Source organism: Strigops habroptila, chromosome Z, assembly GCF_004027225.2.
Source record: "Strigops habroptila isolate Jane chromosome Z, bStrHab1.2.pri, whole genome shotgun sequence".
NCBI lineage: Eukaryota > Metazoa > Chordata > Aves > Psittaciformes > Psittacidae > Strigops > Strigops habroptila.
Window position 1 is genome coordinate 20,700,063 of NC_044302.2, and position 24,497 is coordinate 20,724,559.

Below are 24,497 nucleotides of genomic sequence, written 5' to 3' on the forward strand. Positions count from 1 at the left end.
CTGATAGGAAGAACTTGATCATTGAACATTTTCTGCTGACAAGGACTTCTAATATATGTCAGACTTGACAGAAGTTAATAACTGTGCCTCTAATCAAGGTTAGTAGTATTCTGTCAGGTTGCCCAGAGAAGCTGTGTCTGCCCCATCCCTCGCCAGGTTGGACGCAGCTTGGAGCAACCTAGTCTCATGGAAGGTGTCCCTGCCTGTGGCAGGGGGTTGGAACTGGATGAGCTTTAAGGTCCCTTCCAACCCAAACCATCTTACGATTCTATTGCCAGTGGTGGGATCACAGAGTATCGGTGTTCAGTTGTCAAGGACTTGTTCTTCTGAGTAGTTACTACATCACTTTTTTGCCAGTAACCTCTCTCTCTTTTAATAGGTACCATGTGTGAAGTTCAGGATTTTTTTAAAACATGAGTAAATGTAATAGAATGAATTAAATTGGATTTTTTTTAGAAGTTGACTAATGCAACTTTTTAATTATTAGCTGTGTAGTGTTGAGGATCTGGAATTTCCAGGCTCCTGAGTAGTAGAAGCAACGGCTCTGCCATTAATTTAAAGCAATGGGTCTGAGATGAAAAGGAATTCAAGATTCTGTCCAAATCTGACTTGACTTTGGTTGTTGTTGTAGGGTACGTGAAGACAGGCTCCATTTCACTGGCTCAGACTCAGGATCGACTAATCTCTCTGAAACGCATCGCTTCATCACTGAAGTACGTATAAGCAGGAAGTATAACTGATCTCAAGCTTGCACCAGCTCTCCTGGAAGACTAATGACAGCATTTTTCTTATATCCCATGGCAGTGTAATGGGGATACCTTGTGAAATTATCACCCCAAAGAAGGTGGCACAACTCCACCCACTGATCAACATCCATGACCTTGTGGGGGCCATGTATGTGCCAGAAGATGCTCTTGTGTCGTCTGCCAATGTGAGTCTGGCTCTGGCAACTGCTGCCTCACGGAATGGTACGAGGTTTTTTTATGTATAGAGTGCTCTCCTGCATGATAGTTACCTTCTTTTCATAGAAGAAAATTATGTTCTGCATCTCTTGGTATTCTGACTGAGCACTGAAGACCAAAACTTGGTTATTTCTGTCAGGTTCAGATACTTTAAAACCGTATTTTTCCTCAGAAGACAGGCTGATTTTTATTTATTTATTTATTTATTAAACATACTGAATCTTTACAGATCTGCTGTGATAAATCAAGCACCAGTTTGTTGCCCTTACTGGTTATGTATTTCTCTAAATAAGCACACACTCTTTTATCATAAAAATAATCGTTTATAGGACCTGACTCAGAATTACAGATCAAAAGAGTTTTGATTATCTACAAGTGAAATGTTGTGCCTAAGACCATGTGGAATATTTCATTGGATACGTAGGCTTTAGAAATGGCTTTGGAAGTTTAGAAATAAATGCTGTTTGCACAGCATTTTGGCAAATTTGGAGTGGTCTAAAAGTAGGAGAAAGGTTAGGTATGGTAACAGCGAGAAAGGTCATTAAGGATGAAAGTCTGTCAGGTTGGAAAAAGCTACTTGGGAAGATACCTCTCTTAGTTTCTTTTAGTCCAGTGTTTTTGTGTATTGTTAATTGAATGATTTCCACCCCCCCTCCAATAACTGATTTCCTGTAAAATAACCAGTCTTGCCATCTGAAACTACAGAATTTGTTGCATAAAGGAATTATAATGGAAAGAAATCCATAGCCGAGACTTTTTTTTCCATGTTGTGGATACTAGGGTGTGTTTATTGCAGGAGGAAAAGCACTGTAACTCTTCATAGTCTCAGCCTTTAAATTATGTACAATTTAGATGACTGGTATTTTACCAATAACAGGGTTTCACCTAAGAATTACTGAGTCAAGAATAAAAATTACGTCTTAGAGAGAAAAATAAGCATTTAGGTTGAGTTTAAGAGTTTTGCGTTAGTAGGTGGACACATTAGAAAGAAGGCTTGTGGCTTACTGACCTTCTGATGTCCACTTCAGGTGTCCAGATCCATGAAAGGACGAGTGTCAGTCATGTCTCAGTCCAGAAGGGTCGTGTGACTGCCATCGAGACCGACAGAGGACAGATCAAATGCCAGTACTTTGTCAACTGTGCTGGCCAGGTTGAATTACTGAAATCTTTCTTTCTTTTTGTCTTTGCTTAAGGACATGTGCACTTCCCTCAGTTGGTTTTTTGTTTCTGTTTGTTTTCCCTTTTTTATGGTTTGTGCTTTGGCTTGGTTTACTGGAGTAGATCACAGTCATGTTATTCAGCTTCTCAGGCCAGCAAGGGTGTGAAGAAAGAGAGCAGTGCTTGCTCTCTGCTTGCCACCAAAGGCTGGATGTTAACCTGCTAAGCAGCACCCTGCAGGTTGTTGGTACAGCTCTGCGCATGGTCTCTTTCTTGGGGGGTGTGCCCTTCTGATTGGGAAAAATTTTTTTGTGGCTCTTAGTGAGAGAGTTAAGCCTCCACCCTTCTTTCTCCCTCCTGCCCCCAAAATTCCTTTTATTTTCTTTTTCCTTAGTGTCACGTCTTTTCCACTGTGAAATTACATCTGACAGTTGCTATTTCTCAACTAGCAGCTGGCTGTCTTGATAGTATGAGGTCCTAGCAGTACAAGCACCTAAATCCTGATTATTCTGCTTCTAGAGGCTGATCCTAGCACTGGCTTTGGTGTACAAATCTTGTTTTGCTTTTGTATTGTAAGTTGGTACTACTTAGTCTTGAATCAGGGCCCCACTTTTCTAGATCTTATGTGAGGAACAGAAAAACAACCTTTATCCTAAATAATTCAAATCCTAAGAAAAGAGAAAAAAAAATCTGTCTGTTTAAGGTTTAAAGGACTGAACCAAATCTTCGTTAATCTTATATGAAAACAAACTCACAGAGATGACCTGTGAGTCACCCCTCAAAGTCAAAAAGGCTTTTGTCCTGCCTTTTTTGTTGGAGTTATTTTTTTTCTTTTGTGTTCTATCCTGCACTTATTTTTATTTCAGTGGGCCTATGAGTTGGGCCATGCCACAGAGGAAGCAGTCAATATCCCACTCCATGCCTGCGAACACTTCTACATCCTGACGCATCCTTTGAATGACCCTCTGGCAAGCAACTTACCAAGTAAGGCTTCTTAGCTCTGCCTCACTTTTCTTCCTGAATTATACCTGCCTTTCCAAGGGGACACGTAGTTTATGACAAAAAGGCCAACTAAGGGCTATTGGTTCTCAGCTCATTTGGGATTGTGAAGTGCATTCTAGCTGAATTGCTCTGGCTGTCCTCTTGCAGTGATAGAAAGAATCACTTCCCTTATTCTTGGGAAAGCTTTTCCTGCAGAAATTGATTTTCACAGTTTGTCAGCTTAGCAGGAGAATGGCCGTGGCTCTAGCTTCACTAGCAGGTGTGTCTGAGACTTGGATTGTTGCATTTGTGGGCTGGAGAGGGTGCTAGCCTTGGCACTATGTTTTCCTTGCAGGCTGCTGTCCCCAAAGGGCCCATCTATTCCTTTCCTTCTACTGAAGCTAAGGCTTTACAATCGCATTTACATGTCTATGAGCTGTAGGGGCAACCAAACACTTGAGGTAATTGCTCCTCCCCCATGTTCTGGCTTTTCACTCTCTGAAAGCAAAGCCCCTGTGTTTAGAAACTGTGGTTGGAAAGTAGAAAGCTTTGCTTATTTACTCTCAGTTGTTAGCAAGAGTTTCTGCTTCTAGTGAGTAATGTATATATTCTCCAGAGAATTCACCTCTCTAACCAGAGTACTCAAATGCTTCACTTTTACTTGACTGAGTACTTAAAAAAAAACCCAAACATGCTAGCACATACATATATATATATATACACACACACAACTTTTCTGTACATGGAAAAAAATTGCTATGGAACATGTCAGGTGGTGTATCATAAATGCTTCAAGTTGACTCTACCACTAGAGGAAGCAGTCCAGACTTGACTCTGTTCCTCACCCTAGTGCTGACCACTTTCTTTGTGCTGGTGGCCTGCAGTAAACGGGATGAGTGATGCATCCCCGTTAAAATTAACTGTTCCTAAAATTAACTGGAAGAGAAAGAGGGGGAGGGCAGGACATCTCTTGGTGGAAGGTCTGGTCTTGGGTGAAGTTCCAGTGGAACTAAGCCAGTATATCATAGCTTATCGGTGCCACAAGGGATCTGACTCCCTCTTGTGTCCTCCTGCTCCTGCTAACACTGTTCTGCTAGCTTGGGTGCTCTTCAGGTTCAGTTCAATTTACTGCGCTGCCCAAAAGTTAACATGCACGGTTGTGGTGGGAGTTAATGCTGGTTTGATTATCTAAACCGGCCCACCAAGGTGTCCTGTGAGAACCAGAATGGTGTGACAGTGTGGGGCTGGGGGACTGAGGTTGTCCCTTCTCATGTCAGGAGGTGGTAGTTGGCCCAGTGTGGCACTAGACCCCATCGCTGGTGATGTGGAACAACAGCGTAAGACAGCTACCCTTCTCTCAGTTCCCTTCCCACCTCTTTTCTTTCCTCTGCAGCAGTCGTAGACCCAGATGGCAGGATCTACATACGCAACTGGCAAGGTGGCATCCTCTCGGGAGGCTTTGAAAAAAACCCCAAACCTCTATTCACAGAGGGACGGAACCAGCTGGAGATTCAGAACCTCCAAGAAGACTGGGATCATTTTGGTATGTTAGGGAAGAAAGATTCCCACAGCAGTGAAACACCTGACTTCAGCAGGAGGCAGAGTTGGCAACGATGCAGGCTGTTGGTGACCAGCCAGTGTGTATCTGCCTTCACCTGAAAGGTGTGGGAAAGATGAATGTTCTCTCAAATTCATCTATCTCTTCATTTGTCAGTAATTTGTATAAAACCCCTTTACCAAGGACTACCTTGATATCTGTGTAGTGTTTAAAAACACCCCCTGACCCTCAGCACATACGAATTTACTGTATTGCAGCAAGGTGCTACATAAACTTTCCAGCACTCTTCTTCCATTTAATTTGATTTTTGACTGTCAGGGCCACATGCTGCTCCTCTTGTGACACTGGACATCAACACTGTTGACCTGCCACATAGCTGTGGTATTTTGTTTCTGCAGCTCTCTTCAGTGCTGGCTGCCAAGTGCATTTCCATCGGTGACAGTTTCTTTGTGGACAAAACTTGGTATTATTCCTTCCCAGATTTCATCCCACCACTGACAGTGGTGGTTTATTACATTCCATCTTTCTCTTCCCATTTTATATAATTCTATTCTTACATTCCGTGTATACTTTTACACAGAGGGCTCTTTCTGAAGGAAAGAATATAGCATGGTCTATGAGTCGTCATGGTTTTTTCCCCTCTCTTATGCCTGGTAAGTTTGTGTGTGCCCTCTCATCTTCACATTTGCCTTTTTTTTCAGGGATCCAGTTTTCTCTTGTGAATGCACATGTCTCTGTATGTGATTCTAGGCACGGATGGTTTATCACTGATTTCTTTCTGCAGTGGTATTATGTTCTTCCAGCTACTCCCCAGGTTAATTTTACTTTCATTTCTGAGAGATACTGTATTCATACCATAAAAGTCTAAACTCCAGGGAGTGGAGCCAAGATGGGGTGCAGTTTTCTGTTGGCATACACTAAAGGGTTTTAGATCTTATAGAACTACAGACCTTCTTGATGATATTAGCTTCATTAATGAGTTGCTCGAGCTCTGCACCTACTTCCTCTTTGATTTTCTAGGTACTGCTGAAATGAAAAGGCACTGCTTGCTGGCACCCACAAATTGCCCAAGTTTTGGAAGCAACTGTATGCTATGTTCCAGCATTACCCTTTTATCAGGTCAAACATACTGAACAGTTGAGCAGAGTCAGAGCTTACTCAGCCAGTATTTGATCCTTTTCTGGGGCTGCAGTTGCTGTGGCTTGAGCTCTTGTGCTACTGCTTTGATCTCTTTCATTGAAACACCTTTTGATTTTAAAATAGCCTGTACAGTTGCTTAAACATTGGGCTGGGTGTGAGAACAAATCTGGCACTGATCCCTCTTTTTATCAGTAAGAAAAAAAAGTCACTCTGGAATTCTAATGCATGAGAGAGGGAAGAGAAAGTGCAGGTCAGAAAGATTGTTTTTGTTTGTAATTTCTTAGATAACGTGGAATCTAATTATTTTACTGCTTATGTAAAGTGAGGAGTGGTATTATTGCTGAATCTTGAGGGCTTTTACCTGGAGCACTATGCAAAGGTAAGTTGTGGTGACAAGAAAAACAAAACCAGATAGCTTATCCCTTTATTAACACTCTCAAATGTCAGACTGTGGAGAATTACCAAAGGACCTTTCCAGCATGACTGGGCAATGAAGTGGCAAGGAAATTCAATGAGGATAAATGTGAAGTGATGCAAATCCAGGGTGGGTGGTGTGGGGACAGTCTCATTTTCACCATACAAAATGATGGGCTTTGAACTGACCTTGAGGTTGTATTAGTTCTGTGAAGACATCAGCTCAGTAGCACTTAAAGCAAAAGACAAGTTAGGAATTATTAGGAAAGGAGCAGAAAACACAATCATTATGCAACACTCAGTCCTTTGTTTGCCAGACACCAGTTGTTGTTCTAGGCTGCCTATCTCCAGAGGGCATTGTGTGACCAGAGAAGGCCTGGTGAGAGACAGCAAGAGGCTGAGCAAAGCTTGAAACAGTTTCCAAGCAATGAATGTCTGAGTGGGCTGAGGAAAAGAGATGACAGAAGGGAAATAGATGGAGGTCTAGGAAATCTTGAATGAGATGGACTGGATGGATGGGAATCTTCTGCGCACTGTCTCTTCTATTATGCCAATTGAGAGGCATCAAAAAAAGTTAATTGAGTGTGAATTTCAACACAAAAGATGGTGATTCCTCATACAACAAATTCCTCATACAACAGATCCTAAAAGTGGAAGTCCTTGGCAGTCTCTCTAGGGTGTTTTCATGACTTTGGGGAAGATGGGTCAAGTACTTAGAAGAGAGATCGATTTAGGAGTTACTAAAAACGGAAAAGATACCAGGTTTTGAGGAAATCGTCTGAGCTGATGGTAAGTGGAGGCAGAGTGCATGGGATAAGCATCATCTAGATTTGCCTGTTACTTCTTGCTAGATATCCAGTTGATGTCTCTTCCTGTTGTTTTTCCTAACAAAACTGAACACACTCTCGCAGTGTTGAGGACAATGCTGGCCTCTTGGTCTGGACTGGTGTGGCTGCTCTTATGGTATGCTGAGGGATCTGTTTCAGGTAGTTGGTTCCTGCAGGTAAATGGTTTGTCCTGTGACTGTATTCAAACATGGAAGCAGTTTCCGTCTGTTCAGATACTGATTCAGAACTGTGGGGCTGTCCAGTTTGAAGGTGAAGTAGCTGATGTGTCGAGACGAAAGGTTGTGACTTCTGGTCTTTTTTTGTCTGTCTCTAGAGCCACTTCTGGGTGCCCTTCTGCGCAGGATGCCGGATTTGGAGGCTCTGCAGATCATGCAGCTCGTGAACTGCCCCGAGTCCTTCACACCAGATATGCGGTGTATCATGGGAGAGTCACCCACTGTTCGGGGCTACTTTGTTCTGGCTGGCATGAACTCAGCTGGTATCTCATATGGTGGGGGAGCAGGCAAGTAAGTAGTTTATGGCTGTTACCTGTGGAAGTATGGTTTTAGCCAAGAAAAGAGTGCTCAGATGATCCTTCTGTGTAGAATGTTCTTGTCACTATTGGTCACTTCCCCTCCGACAAAGACTCCTCTTCTGTTTCCAACTTGAGTGAAGGAGAGGAGCCATTGCCATGTTCTGATTATGTTCTACCATGTGTATTCCAACCAAATCTGTGTTGGACTCTCCTCAGGCATCACATCTCAGTGATCAGCAGCCTACTGGGGATCAAGTAAGCTTCCTTAGAACTAACTGGCTTTATCTACCAGGAAGAGAGAAAAGCTTAGCAAACCATATATTCCCTTACCTTCTGTACTCTATGATCCCCTTTATTATCTGATTGAAGTCATTAGATCATTCAAGTTGACACAGCAGTTAATTTCTCTGAAAGCAAAGTGAGTCTGGTGCAGATGAAGCACTGCATATGGGATGCCAGTGCTGCCGGTATCGTTAATGACTGTCCTCTGCCAGTGTGCTAAGAATGGAATAATTTCCTAGTAAAATCTAGTTCCTGTGTTAATGCAGATACTTTGACAGGTGAAGAAATGTGATCCCAGCAGCAAGATTACTTGCAGAATGATCATCCCTCCCTCCGACTGCCATTTATTTTTGGCAACCCAGCATCCCTTCTGCCATACAGCCTTCTTAACAAGCTGCTTGTTTTTCATGTCAGGTCCTAGTATCTGGTTGTCTCCACTAGTTTCTGTCCGTTGTCTAGTAATTTAACTCATCAGGGAAGCAACTCAGGATTTTTTTTCTATGTCATGTGAAATATAGAAAATCTTTGCAGTGAGGTTCTCTAAGAGTCAGAATAATTTGTGAAGCATTATTTGTTTGTTGCTACAGCCTTGAGACAAGCAGCTAAACTTGCTAATGTAACTTTTAATGATCAGTCTCAAACCCCTTTGTTTTTCTGTTTGCTGACTGTGAACAGATCCTTCTGCTCTGCTTTGGTCTGAGCTGCCTATGTCCTTTAGCTCTGGAGCGTGCCTTCCTCCTTCACTGCTAGAAGTGTAGCTAAACATAACTTGGCTGGCACCTTGTGCTGAAATGTGTGCTCTCACTGATGGTTTGTGGCTGAGCCTACACCAGGTACTAAAAAATGACAAAGCAGTCGGCCTCCTAACGCCAACCTAAACATACTCAGCACCTCCTTTTGTAGGCTGAGGACTTGTCAAGTGTCACTTAGGCTACCTCTTCAGGTGGCTTCATTTAATGTTTCCTTAATTAACTGCTGCCCTATATATTTCATCCTAATGAGAAATTAATAATTTGGAAATCTGGTGGATGGGTTTCCTAAAGGGAAACCTTCCAGATTATGCTAGTATTTAGAATACCGTGTTCGTTGTCTTTTCTCTCCCTACCACAAGCAATTCTCATGTCCATATTGCCTTAGTTCTGACTTCAAAGCTGGACTCTTTCCCTGAAGACATTGGCTGATACCTCAGTCTTTCTTTACTTCTTCCATCAGGTACCTGGCAGAGTGGATGGTAAATGGATATCCCTCAGAAAATGTCTGGCCTCTGGATTTGAAACGTTTTGGTGCCCTTCAGAGCAGTCGCACTTTCCTCCGTCACCGTGTGATGGAAGTAATGCGTAAGTAAGGTCTCTGCATTCAGTGCTGGCCAGGATATCCAAGATTTTCCTCTTCGCTGCTGTCATCACTCAGAGAACCATTTTCCTGCTTCCTGGCCTCCTTTGTGGCTATACAGCCTCTTCCCGGGAGGAAGGAAAGGATAGTTGTTGTTTTTTGGGGGGTTTTTTGTTAGTGGCATTCTTAGTAACTTTTCTTAAAGAAATGCTGATGGTACCATGCTGTCTCCTATTTCTGTGCTTTGCCTCTGCTATGGGTAAATTTGTGCATGTCTGTGTTAAGATTCCAGCCTCAGAAAATGATGCCAAGGTCTTAACTGGGAATATTACACTGTCTCAAACATCGTTATTCCTTGCACATCATTACAGTGTAGAAATACTATCGCTTCCACCTTATGAGTATGTGACCAGGTTATCTTGAATCATTCAGGAAGTCTTTGTAAACATATTCTGCTTTCTTCTGCCACAGTTTGTGATAAATACCTTGCAGAACAGATTTGAGATGTCATTCCTGCCTAAAGCCATGCTTGGTTTCCTCCTATTGTTTGATTATCCGTTCTGGATAGTGTGGACAGCTTCTTGTCAAGGTTCAAATGAAGTTCTCCACAAGCAGCAAAAAAGGAACAATTATCTGAATACCAACTCTAAACTAAAAATGCGTTCAGGTGAAAGCAGAGAAGTTGGGTAAACTCTTAGCCTTTCTAAGAGTAGGAAATCAAAACCTTATTCTTTGACCTTCCTCTCAGAAAAATCACTTTATACTCTGGGTGTTATTCTGCATTTGCTTTCCAATAGAGATCTCAATTCTGATAGCTAGAGTATCACTCTAATTGTTACAAGAGAACTACTCTGTTCAATTTCTGCAGTGTTACACTCCCATTCTAATCTATATTTCCCACTCTTTCAGGATTACCAATAGCACATAATGCCAATAAAATAAATCATTAGCCATGAGGCAAAAACAATAGAAGTATTCAGTAAGAAATATTCATCTTATCTTCAATTTTAAGCAGTTTATAACCTGCCTAGAAACTTAACATTTATAAAGAAGCATTCAAGCATCCTTGAGTGATTAATCCCCACTGGTAACCTGGGAGGTTGCTAACCATTTATTAGGGTAACTTGCTTTCTAAATAAGAATATTCTGTGTTGGCTGAAAAGGTATAGGAGCCTTTTAAGTTTGGAAAAACTTCAATAATTAGAAAAGGCTGAACTACCAGTATTTAAGAAAGTGAATTAAATGATCCCTGTAGCTGTGGACTGCTTACCCCAGCATAAGTGTCCGATATAGTGTGCCAACAGGGAAGAATCATGCATAGTTAATACCAGTTGATAGGGCTTCATGAAAAATAGAGAGGTTCTGTTGTCTTGGCAGTGTTGTCATGACACTATAAGTACTCTGTGCAAATACTGCTACTCTGATTTTGAATAGCTATAAATGGATCAAAACAGATCTGTTGATTTTCAGAAACAGGAGAGGAAGGTCAGAACTGTTTTGAGGGAATTCTATTAATGGTTCAGATATTAGTAAGTATTGATAATCTGGACAAAAAGTTTGGATAAAGCTAATTTTGCCTAATTCTGGACCTTTGTGACCACTGCAGCCCTGATGTGTGATCTGAAAGTTCCCCGTTGGGACTTCCAGACTGGCAGGCAGCTGCGTACCTCACCGTTGTATGACCGTCTGGATGCTCAGGGAGCCAGGTGGATGGAGAAGCATGGATTTGAGAGAGTCAAGTATTTTGTGCCACCTGGGAATGGTGAGATTATGTTTTCCCTGCCTCATGCATCCCTGTTGGTTTGTGTAAGATCTTAGTTCATCCAATTGATTAATTGTCCCTTTGATTGTTCTTTATATTAGATCTGCTGGATTTGGGTCAGAGCAAGACCTTTTACAAACCAGACTGGTTTGATATTGTGGGTTCTGAAGTTAAGTGCTGTAAGGAAGCAGTTTGTGTCATTGACATGTCATCTTTTACCAAGTTTGAAATAAGTGTAAGTACCTAGCAAATGTCAGAGCATCAGCCTGGTAAAGGTGGCCTTTAGTCATAGAATCACAGAATGGTTTCAGTTGGAAGGGACCTTAAAGTTCATCCAGTTCCAGCCCCCAGTCAGGGACAGCTTCCACTAGACCAGGTTGCTCCAAACCCCGTCCAACCTGGCCTTGAACACTGCCAGGGATGGGGCAGCCCCAGCTTCTCTGGGCAACCTGTAGCAGGGCCTCACCACGCTCACAGGGAAGAACTTCTGCCTAAGAGCTCATCTCAGCCTCCCCTCTGTCAGGTTAAAGCCATTCCCCCTTGTCCTGTCCCTACAGGCCCTTGTCAAAAGCCCCTCCCCAGATTTCTTATTGGCTCCTTTAGGCACTGGAAGGCTTCTATATAAGGTCTCCCTAGAGCCTTCTCCAGGCTGAACAAGCCCAGCTCTCTTAGCCTGTCTCCAGAGCAGAGATGCTCCAGCCCTCAGAGCATCTCTGTGGCCTGCTCTGGACTCGCTTGAGCAGCTTCGCATCTGCATTTAGTTTATTATTGACTGCTTTTGCAGAATTCTGTGTAAACTGTTGGGGTTAGCTAGCGGAAGTTAAGCTGCATGACCAAATTCAGGCTGTACCACAGTATTTAGCATAGATTGCTTTTTGTCTGTCAAGGGCCCAGTTTATAGAAATACCAGCTTAGTCTATAAATAGAATTTGACCCGCAGCACTATGACACCATTGTACGCTTGAGACATCACTGTCACTATCATTACAATTTGAAAAAATTGGGGCCAGGACATTGATGCCATCTTAAACTGTCTCAGTGGATTTGTCCTGCTCAAACAGCTCATCTGACTTGCTCTCCCTTTCAATTCCTGTAGTCCACAGGAGACCAGGCCCTGGAGAGTCTGCAGTATCTCTTCTCCAATGACCTGGATGTGCCGGTTGGGCATGTTGTGCATACAGGCATGCTTAATGAGAAAGGAGGTTATGAGAATGACTGCAGCATAGCACGGCTGAGCAAACGCAGGTGGGTGTGCGGACAGCATCTTTATCCATCACCCTTCAGGTCTTAGAGCCTTTGAGAACCTTTTACTGAAGATCATAAACTTGTTTTGCCGCTGTAAACTAAAAGGAAAAGTTGCCATTTTCCACTTGCATTCCTAGTTAAGTAATCTCAGTGAAAGGGACCTCCTAAATTTACAAATATTGTGGAAAATATGCCCTTTTCTGGGACTACAGATAGACATCATCATTAGGCCTTCAGATGGTTAATTTCTCAATTGAAATGCCAATTGTTTTCAGCAGTCATTAGTTTATTAACTTAGGTAATCATTTAAAGTGCAAACCACACGGTTCCTCATAGGCTTCTGGCTAATCTCCTCATTGGAACTGTGTGCTGAAAATACTACTACTTAATTATTTCAACTTGTGTTGCAGTACAGGTACTCCTAATGCTCAGCTCTTCAGTCTCTTCTGGCTCTTCTTGTGCTCTCTGGTGCAAACTGACGTGATCACAGGATCTCACCCTTAGACTCAACAGTTTGGGTTCTCTTTGACATTTAATAGAAAAACTTTCTTCATGGGCATGTCCCAGCTGAATGTTGGTTTTATTTCTCTGGAGCGTTTTCTGTGTATACTTTCATTGTGTTGGTGTGAAAGCATTCTTCTTTGCTGCTCTTTCAATTAGAAACAGCTTTTCTTTCTCTTCCTCTTCTGTCTGCATTCATGCATTGCTTCAAAGTATTGTCCTTCTCTGTGTGAAACGAGTAGATTTCCTCCTTGCCTAGTCTTTTCTGCAGATGTTATCTCTGTCAATAATGTACTTTAACTCGCAGTTTGTGTGAAAGAGAGCTCCACAACAAGTAGCTCATTTTCACATATCAAGTGGAGTTCTTTTTTTGGAAACTGCTAATAATAACCACCATTGTGTGTGACAAGGCTTGGGCTGAAACAAGAAGTTGCTGTGTGAACCCTGCGCTATTCCAACTGTTGGAGCAGACAGAATTGCCTGGCGTGAAGAGCTGTGAATACCTTCTGCAAAATGATTGAACTTTATGTAGAACTGCCTCTGTTCCACTTCTAGTCACTTCTTGTCACTAGACTCTTGCTAATGCTCGGATGCTGGGGTTTTGTGTCGTGACAGATGTGATGGCACTGATCCAGAGGTGTTAGCTGTGGTTTTCATATGTTTCAGTCTCCTATTAGCTTGGGAGCTGCCAAATGGCTCCAGTAGTTCATGGACAAAGAATTAACTGAATCATCTTGTGGCTGTCTATTCATTGTTTCTTGGTTTCAATTTGCCTGTTCCAGCTTCTTCATGATTTCCCCTACTGACCAACAAGTCCATTGCTGGGCCTGGCTGAAGAACCGCTTGCCTGATGACAGCAGCCTGACCGTGGAAGACGTGACCTGGAAATACACAGGTAAGAAATCGCCAAAGGCTGACCTCCTTATACAGCCTGAAATCACAGGCTGTGCCCTGTGCTGCATGACAGTCAATTGTCTAAAGTGCCTGGACTGGTGACTGGGTCTCCTGTCCAAACAGTGGGATGAAAACAGCTTACAGAGGCTTCCTTCCAGCAAGCCATGAGCTGGGAGACAGCTTTCCTTTCATGTGGACTGTCAGGAGAGAGAGCTTAATGGCTTTTAAAATTTGGCTGGACAGGGTGCTGGGACATCTAGTCTAGGTCATGCTTTGCCAAGAAAGATTGGACCAGATGATTCTTGAGGGTCCCTTCCAACCTGGGATTCTATGGCTCTTCCCTCCATTCTTAAATGTAAACTTAACCTACTAGTTTGATAAACACTTAAGACTTCAGAAATCAGGGCATGTGCTTATGCAAGTTAGACTCCAGGCAAGACTTCTCCAGTCTCATCCTAATAGTGTTACCTTCCCCTCTTTAGCTCTCAATCTGATCGGCCCCCGTGCTGTGGATGTCTTGTCAGAGTTGTCGTATGCCCCAATAACTCCAGAACACTTTCCCTCTTTCTTTTGCAAGGTGAGTGAGTGTCTTTCCTTCCTCCTCACCCTCCTAGGCTATGTGAAGCATGTGTGGAAGGAGGGGAAGAAAAATATTTTGGGTAATTAGAGGGGAATTTAGATTTACACATGTGTTTACTGCAGTTACTGAGCTAGGTTGGTAATGAACTCACTAGGCTCACTTTAACTACTTCTTTTTGGGTTCTCCTTGCTAAATACATAGATGGATATGCATTTGTGTTCAATATTGCACTCGCTGTAGGCTTGGTGCCATTTGATTTCTTGGCATATTTCATATAATCAGTTATGAAGCTGTCAGTCAGAGGGGCAGCTGGGATCAGTGGCTCAGGTGTCATTGTCTCCTGTCACGTTAAAAAGCAGAGCAGATAGCTGCTATTCAGCTTCTGCCTTGTATCTGGAATACAAGCCTGTGTCCTGACCTAGTTCCATGGCGTATTGCCAAGTGTCATGAAGGGATGAAGAAGTCTGGGTAATGTGACACCACTATTTGAATTTCTAAATTCCAAATTATTTGCAAGTATGTGCTGGTGGTGAAATGCAGTGAGGAAGGGGAGAGAAGGCTGGCCAGTGTGGTTTGTGTTGTGCATTGTGCTCCTTCTGGATCTCTGTGCTGTGTTCCAGTTTGGATGATTTCACCCTTCTAATTCTGCAGGAGATGAGCGTGGGCTATGCTAATGGCATCCGTGTGATGAGTATCACTCACACAGGAGAACCTGGATTCATGCTTTATATCCCTATAGAGGTAAGAGTACACTGTAGCCTTAGCTGGTAAAACAGTTGCTTGCTTGCATGCATAGTCAGAAGCACTTTCCAGGTTGGCTCAGGGTAAGGAAGCATGAGAAAGCTGCCTGTTGGGGGGGGAGGGAGGTAGTTTCCCTGCTTTGTACTGCATTCCAGTCAGAAAGACTTCTTGTACTCCAGCAGCAGAGCACAGCAACATCCCTGGTGATGTTGGATGCTGTTGCTGTCTCCTGGTGTTACTGTGCAGCTCTGTGTGTCACCCTTCCTTTGCAGTACGCCCTTCATGTGTACAACGAGGTGATGAACATGGGACAGAAGTACGGGATTCGCAATGCTGGTTATTACGCACTCCGCAGCCTGCGCATTGAGAAGTTCTTTGCATTCTGGGGCCAGGATCTGGACGCTTTTACCACTCCTATGGAGTGTGGACGCGAGTTCCAGGTCAAGCTGGACAAGGTACACCACCACCTCCTGCACGGGAGTGGGTGGGAGAGCAGTACTGAACTGAAAAGGCCTCTATCCAAGTGAATACATGTCATTGTCACTATGTGCAGTGCATAACTATAACCTATATTCTTGTACTTCAAAAAGGTGCAAAAATACTAGAAATATTCTGTCTTCCTCCTTTCTGGGCTGCATTCCCAGTGATGGGTGTAGTGTCCTGGGTCACTCCTGTGTGCGATGTGCAGTATGGTGGAGGGTGATGCATACTTTACAGATGCTCAGAGTTCATGTTTCTCCCAGTTGTTTTCCCAGTGTGACGAAGCAAAAGCCAGCCTGTGCACCAAGGGGCATTTAATGAGGACAGGCAGCAAGAATAGGTGCTTTCTATTTTTACTAAAACAGAGGAGTTCTTTATTTTTACTGAAACATAGAATAGCATAGAATTGGATCCTGCTTTTGTGATGGCAGGTGCTGTCACTTGCTTGTCTTCTTTTTTGCATTCTTTGCATGAGCTGAAACAAATGCTTGAATCAATTCAAGAAAGGAATGTAGTGATGAGAGATATAAATTTTATATGTTGTCTCAGTTTGCCTCTGGTTTATAAAGCAGGGTAGACTTCTGGAACCAGAAAAATGGCAAAAACTAGAATGGTAATGGGATTTTTGCTGCGGTGAAAATGAGAATGATTTTTTTAAAGGCACATTTTCACATACATTTTTGTGTCTTTTGATATCTGGAACAACAAACATGACAGGAAAGCTTCTTTCTGAGTGAGCTTTTTGTGTGTAGAAGCAGCCTGTCTTGAAAGGGCATAAGTTCCAAGCATAAACTGACCTCGTGTCATTAAGCTTTTCTGCTAAAACTCGGCAGATGCTACAATTCGTGTTCCTTCCATCAGCTGATGCTTCCTTTTCCCCACAGGGAATGCAGTTTGTTGGCCAGGAAGCGCTGCTGGAACAGAAGCAGAACGGTGTATACAAGCGCTTTACCATGTTCATTCTTGAGGACCACGACACAGACACGGACCTCTGGCCCTGGTGGGGGGAGCCCATCTTCCGCAACGGCCACTACGTGGGCAAGACCACCAGCAGTGCCTACAGCTACACTCTGGAGCGCCATGTCTGCCTCGGCTTCGTGCACCACTTTGATGAGAAGACAGGAGAAAAGCTGGTGGTGACAACTGACTTCGTCAACCAGGGCGAGTATGAGATCGATATTGCTGGGCACCGCTTCCAGGCCAAGGCCAAGCTTTACCCTTTCAGCTCCTTGTTCACGCACCGTCGCCGCAAGGATGAGATGGAACTCAGTGGCTACCAGGGGGAGTAGTGCTGACTAGACTAACCTGCACCTTTTCCCAAGCTGGAGTCTTCTCCCACCATCTTCCAGTCTTTTCTCTTCACCGATACATTTCTTTCTTTTCGTTTCTTGTCTTGCAACTTTTAAACTTTTTCCAGTGTGTTACATTTTGTATATTTTAAAACTTTAATTTTCAAGCTTTCCCAGTCTCGTCTGTCTCCCTCCTTCAACCCTTTGCTTGCCAGGCTCTCCTGTGCCCCAGTGGACGAAGCACAGTGCCACAGATGCATCCAGAAGTCCATGGGAAGCCTGTACAGGAGTGAACCCCACCAGAGGCCCTAGCCCTATGGTGACAGGAAGGGGCTCAGGTGAACCCTCCTGAAGACTAAACCCTTCTCATCTCTTCTGCAGCACAAGGCATGAGGCAGCAGCTCTTTGCTGCCTGTAGTTCAGATGAACGCTGTGATTTTCCCCTGCTCTCCACATATCATGCCGTAGAGGGGTCGCTGCGTCAACGCACACAGCAATAGAACGGTCAGCTACCTCACTGGCATGAGACATAGCGTTGTGAGAGCAGCAGCCAAAAGGCAGGTTTTGGTAGATTCTAGTTTTAAAGTGTGTTGTTTGTTGTTGGGATTGGATTCTTTGCGTGGGGTCACTGAAACTTAAATAGCCTTCTATAAATACAATTGAAGATCAATATGTGCGTTTCACATCTATAAAGGAATGGGATTTGTTGGGGGGGTTTATTAGCAAAAATAGTGTTTTCTAACAAGGACAGATGTTAGTGTTTAATGTTAATAGCATTGTTGAAATGCTGCTTCTGTTTCAGCTGCGCAGTGTACAATCAATATGGGGATTTTCTTTCGCAGTTTTCTGTTTATGTGACTTGGTTAAGCTTGTCTGGCAAGGTTCGTGTAAAGCTTGTGTTGGTTTGGGGAACTTGAGCAGCAGGACAGGACATCTTGTGGTTTTAGCTACCTGTGGTTATTCTGAAAAGTAGAGAGAAAGACCCAGCATTTGTCTCACCTGTGGTGCTGATTTGCAAGAAACACTAGGGTTTCTTCTGGTGGTGAGAAAGCTTCTCAGCAGCTCCTGCTGGACTCAAGAAGTTGTCCTCTGTCTCCTCACATCTGTTGCACTTCTTACTACTTTTTCTTGGTAGTACCTCAGCTGAACGAATTGAATAGAGGGAGTTAAGGGAGTGCAGCAGTGGGATTATAAATTGCTTTCCTTCAGCAAAGGTCTTTGTGTCATGCCTCTTGTACAGATGCTTTAGACAGTGCAGCTGGGATTCACTCCTTCTTTAGGTGTCAAAATGTGCTGGTTGAAACCTGACGATAAATGGTAAAGAAGTGGGGGGATGCTGAATTGTGTTTCATATGTTTACATCTTCTCCTTTTTCTTCTTCCCATTGTGAGCACAATTAAAAGCAAAGATTCTTTTTACTTACCTGAAAAAGATCTGTTAAACACTTCCTCTGCCTCTGCCACTTGCGTACTCATCGTGGTCTTTGTGCTCCAGCATCTTCCTGTCTGAAGTTCAGACACAACCTTGCACTCGTGTCTGCTGTGTCAGCCATGATGAACACTTCCTCTATGGCCTAGAATCTTTTTGGGGCACTTTATTTTCCGGTTAAATTGGCATCAGTAGTGTAAGTATGAGCCCAAAACCTTCCCTGGTTCTTGTTTGAAGTTTGCTTTCTGCTGCTTGAGTTGCTTCAGGTCATGCTGTCAGTTGAGTCTGGTGTGTGCCTGTTAATGATCTAGGTGTTCACAGCATGCAGAAGGAGTCAGATGGCCCTAAGGCAGCAAAGGTGAAAGTCCAAAACTTTTACACCTTAAAAACAGATTGTCAGAGCAAGCTCCCCCATCCGAGGTGACTCGTAAGGGTGGAGAGTTGGGAAGAGAAATAAGGATTTGATCACACGGTGTATGAGGTTGAACATAAACACCACTTCTTTGAGCATGTTCTCCCTTGTGACTGGTGAATTCCTTTGTAGCGTGTGACCCTTCAAGGATTTCAAACTTATTTTTGAATTTACATGCAAAAATTCACTGCTTTCTGAAGTGTAGTGATCATAGTAGGACAGCTCCTTAAGATCTTGCATCCAGGAGTGCTCTGCATGGCTGCTGAAGGCAGAGATTCCACTTGATTGTCATTCCTGCCAAATTCCGCTATTATTGCTCTTGGCACTGAAATTGACTGGTGTGTTAGAATTAATTACTTAAATGAAACGTTCATAAAACATCTAATAGCAGTTTAAAGTCCAATCACTTCTCGCATGTCTTTCCCACATAGATACTGTGAACCCACTATTCCCATATGGGATGTGCGTACCAAAGAGGATGTTGGGCCCTCGGTTGGTTTTATGGGATGTTGCTGTGCCTTCCCTGTCCAGGGAAACGGGTGTTCAACCAAAGAAAGAGTTCTATACGTGATGCTTAGGATGTGTCTTCAAGCAGCCCTTCTGACTAGAGTTGATTGACCATTTGTTGTTGCTGCTGAAGCATGATACATCTCCCGGAGAAGACGAAGTGCACTGCTAAGGTGAGCGAAAGTACTCAGTGCAACTCCTGATGAGAGGTTCATTCAGTTTGTTCTCTGCAGAGTTAGAACTAGTTAAGACCAACCTGGAAAGTTACCACCATGCTGTCCTCTGCCAACTACTCGTTCCTGAAGTAGCATTATTTAAGTTTCAGACAGATTATATTCCTCCTTGTGATTATTTTTTTCTTTTCCCTAATTTATAGGTGCTTATTAGTTCCTCAGACAACTTTTGATACGCGTGTCTCTTCCCCAGCAGTTCTAACAGTGAAATTGTGGTTTGTGATCTACTTTTGTCATTATGTCTGCTTGCGTTTATTTTCTGTCTAGATCTGCTGACCTTTCAACACCAAAAATAGAGAGTGAAAACAGTTTTCTGCCACGTTGATAGATATAGCAACGCTCTCTGCAATGCTGTGTTTGCTTTTTGAGACTTTGTGATAGGTGGTTTGATAATTGTCAGTCTTGCAGCTCATTAACACCTACTCTGGCTTTCCCTGCTCGGAATCCTGATTCTTGTTTTGTATCAGAAGCTGTAGTCTTCAGCTGCTCTTCAAGCTTAGTTGATTTAATTTCTGGCAGCTATTTTTAACCTTACAATGTTAAAGAATTGTTTGCCTTCACCAGCTTGAATACCTGTCAAGGGGACAGTTGGATAGTCTCTTTTAAAACAGTGGTAGATACTGAGGCCGAGGAAGGTCCGTCTAATTTAGTGTTTTCTTCCAGAGGTATTAAACAGTGATGTAAAGCTCTAATCGCTTTATCTGAGGACTAAAAGTGGAGTGCCTAAAAATAGAACAACAAAGTCTGTTGAAGAGTTACCACCTTTAGTACACCTTTGAATTAGAAATTGGATCTTGGAAGGTGCTGTGACACCATCTTAGCATCTGAGATGCTAAATAACGTGGTCTGTAAAGTTATACATCATGATTCTTACCCTTAAAATGGCTTTAAAATGCTTTCTGCTGAGAAAGGTGGTTTGTTCTCATCCTGCATGTTAAGGCAAGGGGCATTGGATGGGAAATACTAAAATAGCATCCCCCTCCTCTGCAGTGACAGGGGCAATGGCCTCATGCTGCACTGAGGCAGCAGCAGTCTGCCCAATGCACCTTGTGTGTAGGAGTTGTGGGGTTGCTGTCAGTTCTGCAAGTCTTGTGGCCCAGAATGGGAACAATCCTGTAGGTTTTGTTTATGGGAAGTTAATGGGAGTTTAGTATGAGAAAATAACTTCTCTTTTTGGCTAAAATATTATAAGTTGAGCATCCCTGCTCATTGCAGGGAGGTTGGACTAGATGACTTTTGACGGTCCCTTCCAACACAAACCATTCTATGATTCTATAACCTGTGTTAGGATAAACTTATTGCCGATCAGGGACAAATGTTAAGGGAAGGGTGACCCATGGGGAGATAGGCCACGGGGGGTGATGTGCACTTGGCATGTGTAAGCTTGTTTTTTCTTACCTCAGAAGTCAACATCTGTGTGGGTTTGCTGGTGTGGCAGTGGTGAATACATCTAAATCTATGGCATTCCTCTATGCTAGGAAGGGCTTTCTTGGCGTGGTGTCATCTGTAGTATGGGGAACTGTGTAAGACGTAGCAGCCTCTTCCATTGAATTCCTTTCTCCAGAGGTATTACATTATCTTACAGTTGTTATGTCCTTCCCTGAGCTGTCATGTTTTGTTAGTCCCTGCATGAGTACTGAGAGGCTTGAGTAGAAGTGGTGTTAAAGGAAGTTTCTTGTTCATATTTAATGATCTGGGGATAAAGTTAAAGCAGTCTGTTTATGAATGTTTTCTCTTTCAGGAGAGTGTGTTACAGGGATTTTCACATCTGTACTTGCCAGACTTAATTTCTTGTTTTCTCTATGTTGACTCCAGTATCCATATTTGATGTGCCTTGTTGGACAGTTCCTTCTCATTTTGTGACAAGGAGGGCAGGCCGTGTGAAGCTTCCACTGCATTTCCAAGTCTTGCTGTAAACTTGAATTCCTTCTTTCCACTGTTGCATTCAAGCTGCTGCTGATTGTGTTGCTGTTCCTGCGACACCTTCAAACTCAACCTGTGCTGCTATAAGACCTCTCATATGTAGGGTTCTTCTCTAATTCTACCTGATGCTTCATCATCTGGGCCAGGTTGGCTCTAGCTCTTATCTCTCTGCATTGAGTTAAGCTCTTCAACTTTCAGATAGTGCAGATACCAACATCCAAACTCCCAGGCAGGTTTGTGGCTGCTCTGTGTTCCACCATGTAACACTCCTGCTCCCTGTACCAGGGTTTTCCCACTCTCCTTAAAACTTCTGTAATCTTCCTCAGGCAGCTGAGTGCATTAGTTCCTTTTGCCCATCAGAGCACAAGGCACAGTGAAATAAAAACAGGCAAGGGGATGGATGGCAGAGTGGCTGAGCTGAGGAAGGAGAGGCGTGATTGCGGCTTGATCCTTTGCCCGTTACTCACCCAGTTAAGCCCAGCCTTGGAGAGAGGATCAGTCCTGATTCCCAGCTCGGGGAGCATCTTCCTCTGCAGCCTTAGTGCTGGACAAGCGCTGAGGGGCAGCGATGGCCCTGGGCAGACTGGGGACAGTGATCTGAGGAGTTGAGAGCAGTGGTGCTGTTCATTTTTCAGCACACGTTTCCCACTCTCATTTCTCGTGGCAATGAAAGGAATGGTGCTGCACAGGGAGGTGGGGAGTGCGTACCCTCGATTGCTCACAGTGCTTGTCTCTCTGGCACATAGAATCATAGAATCAACAAGGTTGGCAAAGACCTTTAAGATCAAGTCCAATCATTACCTAGGACTGCCTAGTAACTGGGAAAGCACAACATTGCCATCGCTGCCCTTGTCCTTCCAGCACACTTTAACGAAACAGTCACGTTTTGGGAAGAAATCTGTGAAAATAAGGTAGAAGTTGCCGTGTTTGGGGAGAGGGAGGTTGCTTGCAAGGGCAGAAGTTGTTTTTATTTCAGACAGAAGGCTTGGCTGCTGAGAATCATAGAATCCCAGACTGGTTTGGGTTGGAAGGGACCTTAAAGCTCATCCAGTTCCAACCCCCTGCCATGGGCAGGGACACCTTCCACTAGAGCAGGTTGCTCCAAGCCCCGTCCAACCTGGCCTTGAGCACTGCCAGGGATGGGGCAGCCACAGCTTCTCTGGATTTGTCTTCCCAAGTGATTTTATTCCAGTGCTTGGTCAGGTTAATTTCTGCTCATTTCAGGGTGCTTTTCTGTTTTAAACTACCTTTTCCTTAACTGATTAATTGGATCTTCATTTTTAAAAAGCATTCGGTCAGGGAACAGGGCTTTGGGAAGGAGGGGTTTGGTGTCAGCAGGTGACTTTGAGGTGTCTCTAAAAAGCATTCATAAATTTTCTTTGCACTTTAAATTTCCCTTAAGCATCATGATTGTAGCATGGTTATACCTCTCAGCAGGTGGAGTCTTTGCATTTGAGAGAGGAAAAACAACTTTAAATATTTGTAGATGCCTTAAAGGTTGAGATGAGGTGTTTGGGCCCTGGTTGTGCCTGTTGTTTGATTTTCCTCCTGGAACGCTGTGTGCTGAGCATACAGAGCGGGTCCAAACCTTGGGTGGTATTTCTGAGTGTTGGTGGAAGCTGCTGCTGCAGTGTGCTGCTGGTCTGAGCCTTCAGTAGGAATTCCAATTCCTACTGAATGCCACTAAAATAGCTGGGAGCTCCCGTGCCTGTACAGCTGTCTGGGCTTACACCTTCCCTTTTTCCCCCCTTTCCCAGAAATAGATTTATTCACTGTGGCTCTCCAGCTCTAATGGGTTTTCTTCTTCCTGGGGTAGTGTAGAGTACTCTGTGAGCGTCCCATTGCATTAAAGGAAACACAGATCCTTGCTCAAACACTTCCCTGGTGTACCAGCTGATGTTTGCAAGAGAAGCGGGAGCAGAGGAATCTTGTGCCACCCCTAACATTTGTGAAAATGGGACTTCCCATCTCCCATTTGTCTCAAAGCTCTGCTGGGTTCCTGATGTCAGACTAGCTATGAGTTATAGCACAAAACAAAGCGGTACGACACGCTACGCTGCCAGAGAAGCAACCCAAGCCACACTTAGGGGAAGGAGCACACGTGTGCTGTGAGTGCAGGTGGTTCCAGACTGGTGGCAGGCAGCTGGCTGATGGTAACACTTCCAGCATCTTCAGCAGGAGTCAGGGAAACCTCTTTTTGGTCCAGATGAGCTCCATGCTGCTGCTCCTGGTACAAGATCTTTTCTTTCTGTCACTTTCTGCTCTCCTAGCTGTGTATGCATGATGGCTTTTGCATACATAGCTGTGTTACAGGAGCCCTGAATTCTGTGGGAGAAGGGCTCCCTGTTCTAGGACAAACACACAGTGCAGGTCTCCTGAGAGGAGACTGCTATCTGCACCAGTACCTCCCTTCTCCACCATTGCTTGTGGGTATCAATACACCAGTATGTGTCCAAAGCTCCTTCATGCTCTTATCAATCTCCAGAGATTTTAGAGGGCTCGGAGGACTCCTGAAGTGTGCTGCTGCTGAAATTTTAAGAACAACTGAAGTTTGAACCTGTGAAAACATTTTCCTAGTGCCTTATGCTTGTGAATTTTGTGCAATGGGTGTAGCTGAGCTGGGACAGAGCAAGGAACAACTTCAGTAGCGTGGTTCCCCATCCACTTCAGTCATCTCCCTCTCTCTTCCTTTGCAGTGTCATGGCAGGCAGACACCCACAGATCACCTCTAGCAGCCTGGGGATGCTTTTTTATACTTTTGAGATGTGGGGTTGTAGAAACCTCACGCTGAGTGGTTGCATTTGAGAGGAGCTGTGGTCTCGCCTCTGCCAGTCGTGGATTCAAAGGGGTTTGGGAGAGACAAAGCTGCTCTGATGGCTAAACCCCATGGTGGAGGACATGGGCAGTTGTTCCCAAGCGCACAAGTCAGGGTGAGTTTGCTGCTCTCCACTGAGGCCATGTTATATATGCTGTACTTATTTCATGCTTTATTTCATGTTTTGATTGGCCTAATTGTTGCTTGGTTTGTATATTAATAAAGAGGCATTTTAACTACTCCTGAAGTTGGTGATTTGTTGCTCAGGAGCTTCATGTGTCCTTCAGGATCCAAAGCCCTGGTCATCTGGATGGGATCCTGCTGGGACTCTGGGTGGGACTCCAGTGGCGGGAGCTGGAGCCTCTGTTTTAGGTTTCAGGGAGGCTCGGGAGAGCCGTGTTGGGCACAGATGCAGGGTTTGCATCACCTAATGGTGAGCTCTGGCTGGACCAGTGGTGTCAGGCCCTGCTGCTGGGCACCCAGCTCCTGCTCTGCTAC

The 24,497-nt window shown here is 44.0% G+C and overlaps 1 protein-coding gene across 7 annotated transcripts in view; it reads left to right on the top strand.

Annotated features, from left to right (window-relative positions):
* PDPR (pyruvate dehydrogenase phosphatase regulatory subunit) overlaps positions 1 to 24,238 on the top strand; it is a 28,961-nt gene extending 4,723 nt beyond the window's left edge. For 3 of the 7 annotated variants that reach the window (XM_030469903.1, XM_030469904.1, XM_030469905.1), the window contains exons 4-19: positions 632 to 713; positions 805 to 968; positions 1,991 to 2,112; positions 2,987 to 3,104; positions 4,495 to 4,644; positions 5,680 to 5,778; positions 7,375 to 7,567; positions 9,070 to 9,194; positions 10,796 to 10,951; positions 11,053 to 11,186; positions 12,048 to 12,196; positions 13,480 to 13,592; positions 14,074 to 14,168; positions 14,823 to 14,912; positions 15,185 to 15,367; positions 16,277 to 24,238. In XM_030469903.1, the coding sequence (XP_030325763.1) occupies positions 632 to 713; positions 805 to 968; positions 1,991 to 2,112; positions 2,987 to 3,104; positions 4,495 to 4,644; positions 5,680 to 5,778; positions 7,375 to 7,567; positions 9,070 to 9,194; positions 10,796 to 10,951; positions 11,053 to 11,186; positions 12,048 to 12,196; positions 13,480 to 13,592; positions 14,074 to 14,168; positions 14,823 to 14,912; positions 15,185 to 15,367; positions 16,277 to 16,681 (2,378 nt within the window). In that variant the 3' untranslated portion in view covers positions 16,682 to 24,238. Of the gene's footprint in view, positions 1 to 631; positions 714 to 804; positions 969 to 1,990; positions 3,105 to 4,494; positions 4,645 to 5,679; positions 5,779 to 7,374; positions 7,568 to 9,069; positions 9,195 to 10,795; positions 10,952 to 11,052; positions 11,187 to 12,047; positions 12,197 to 13,479; positions 13,593 to 14,073; positions 14,169 to 14,822; positions 14,913 to 15,184; positions 15,368 to 16,276 lie in introns of those variants that run through there. The other 4 variants (XM_030469906.1, XM_030469907.1, XM_030469909.1 and 1 more) reach the window with 4 other exon arrangements.
* Positions 24,239 to 24,497: the final 259 nt, after the last annotated feature.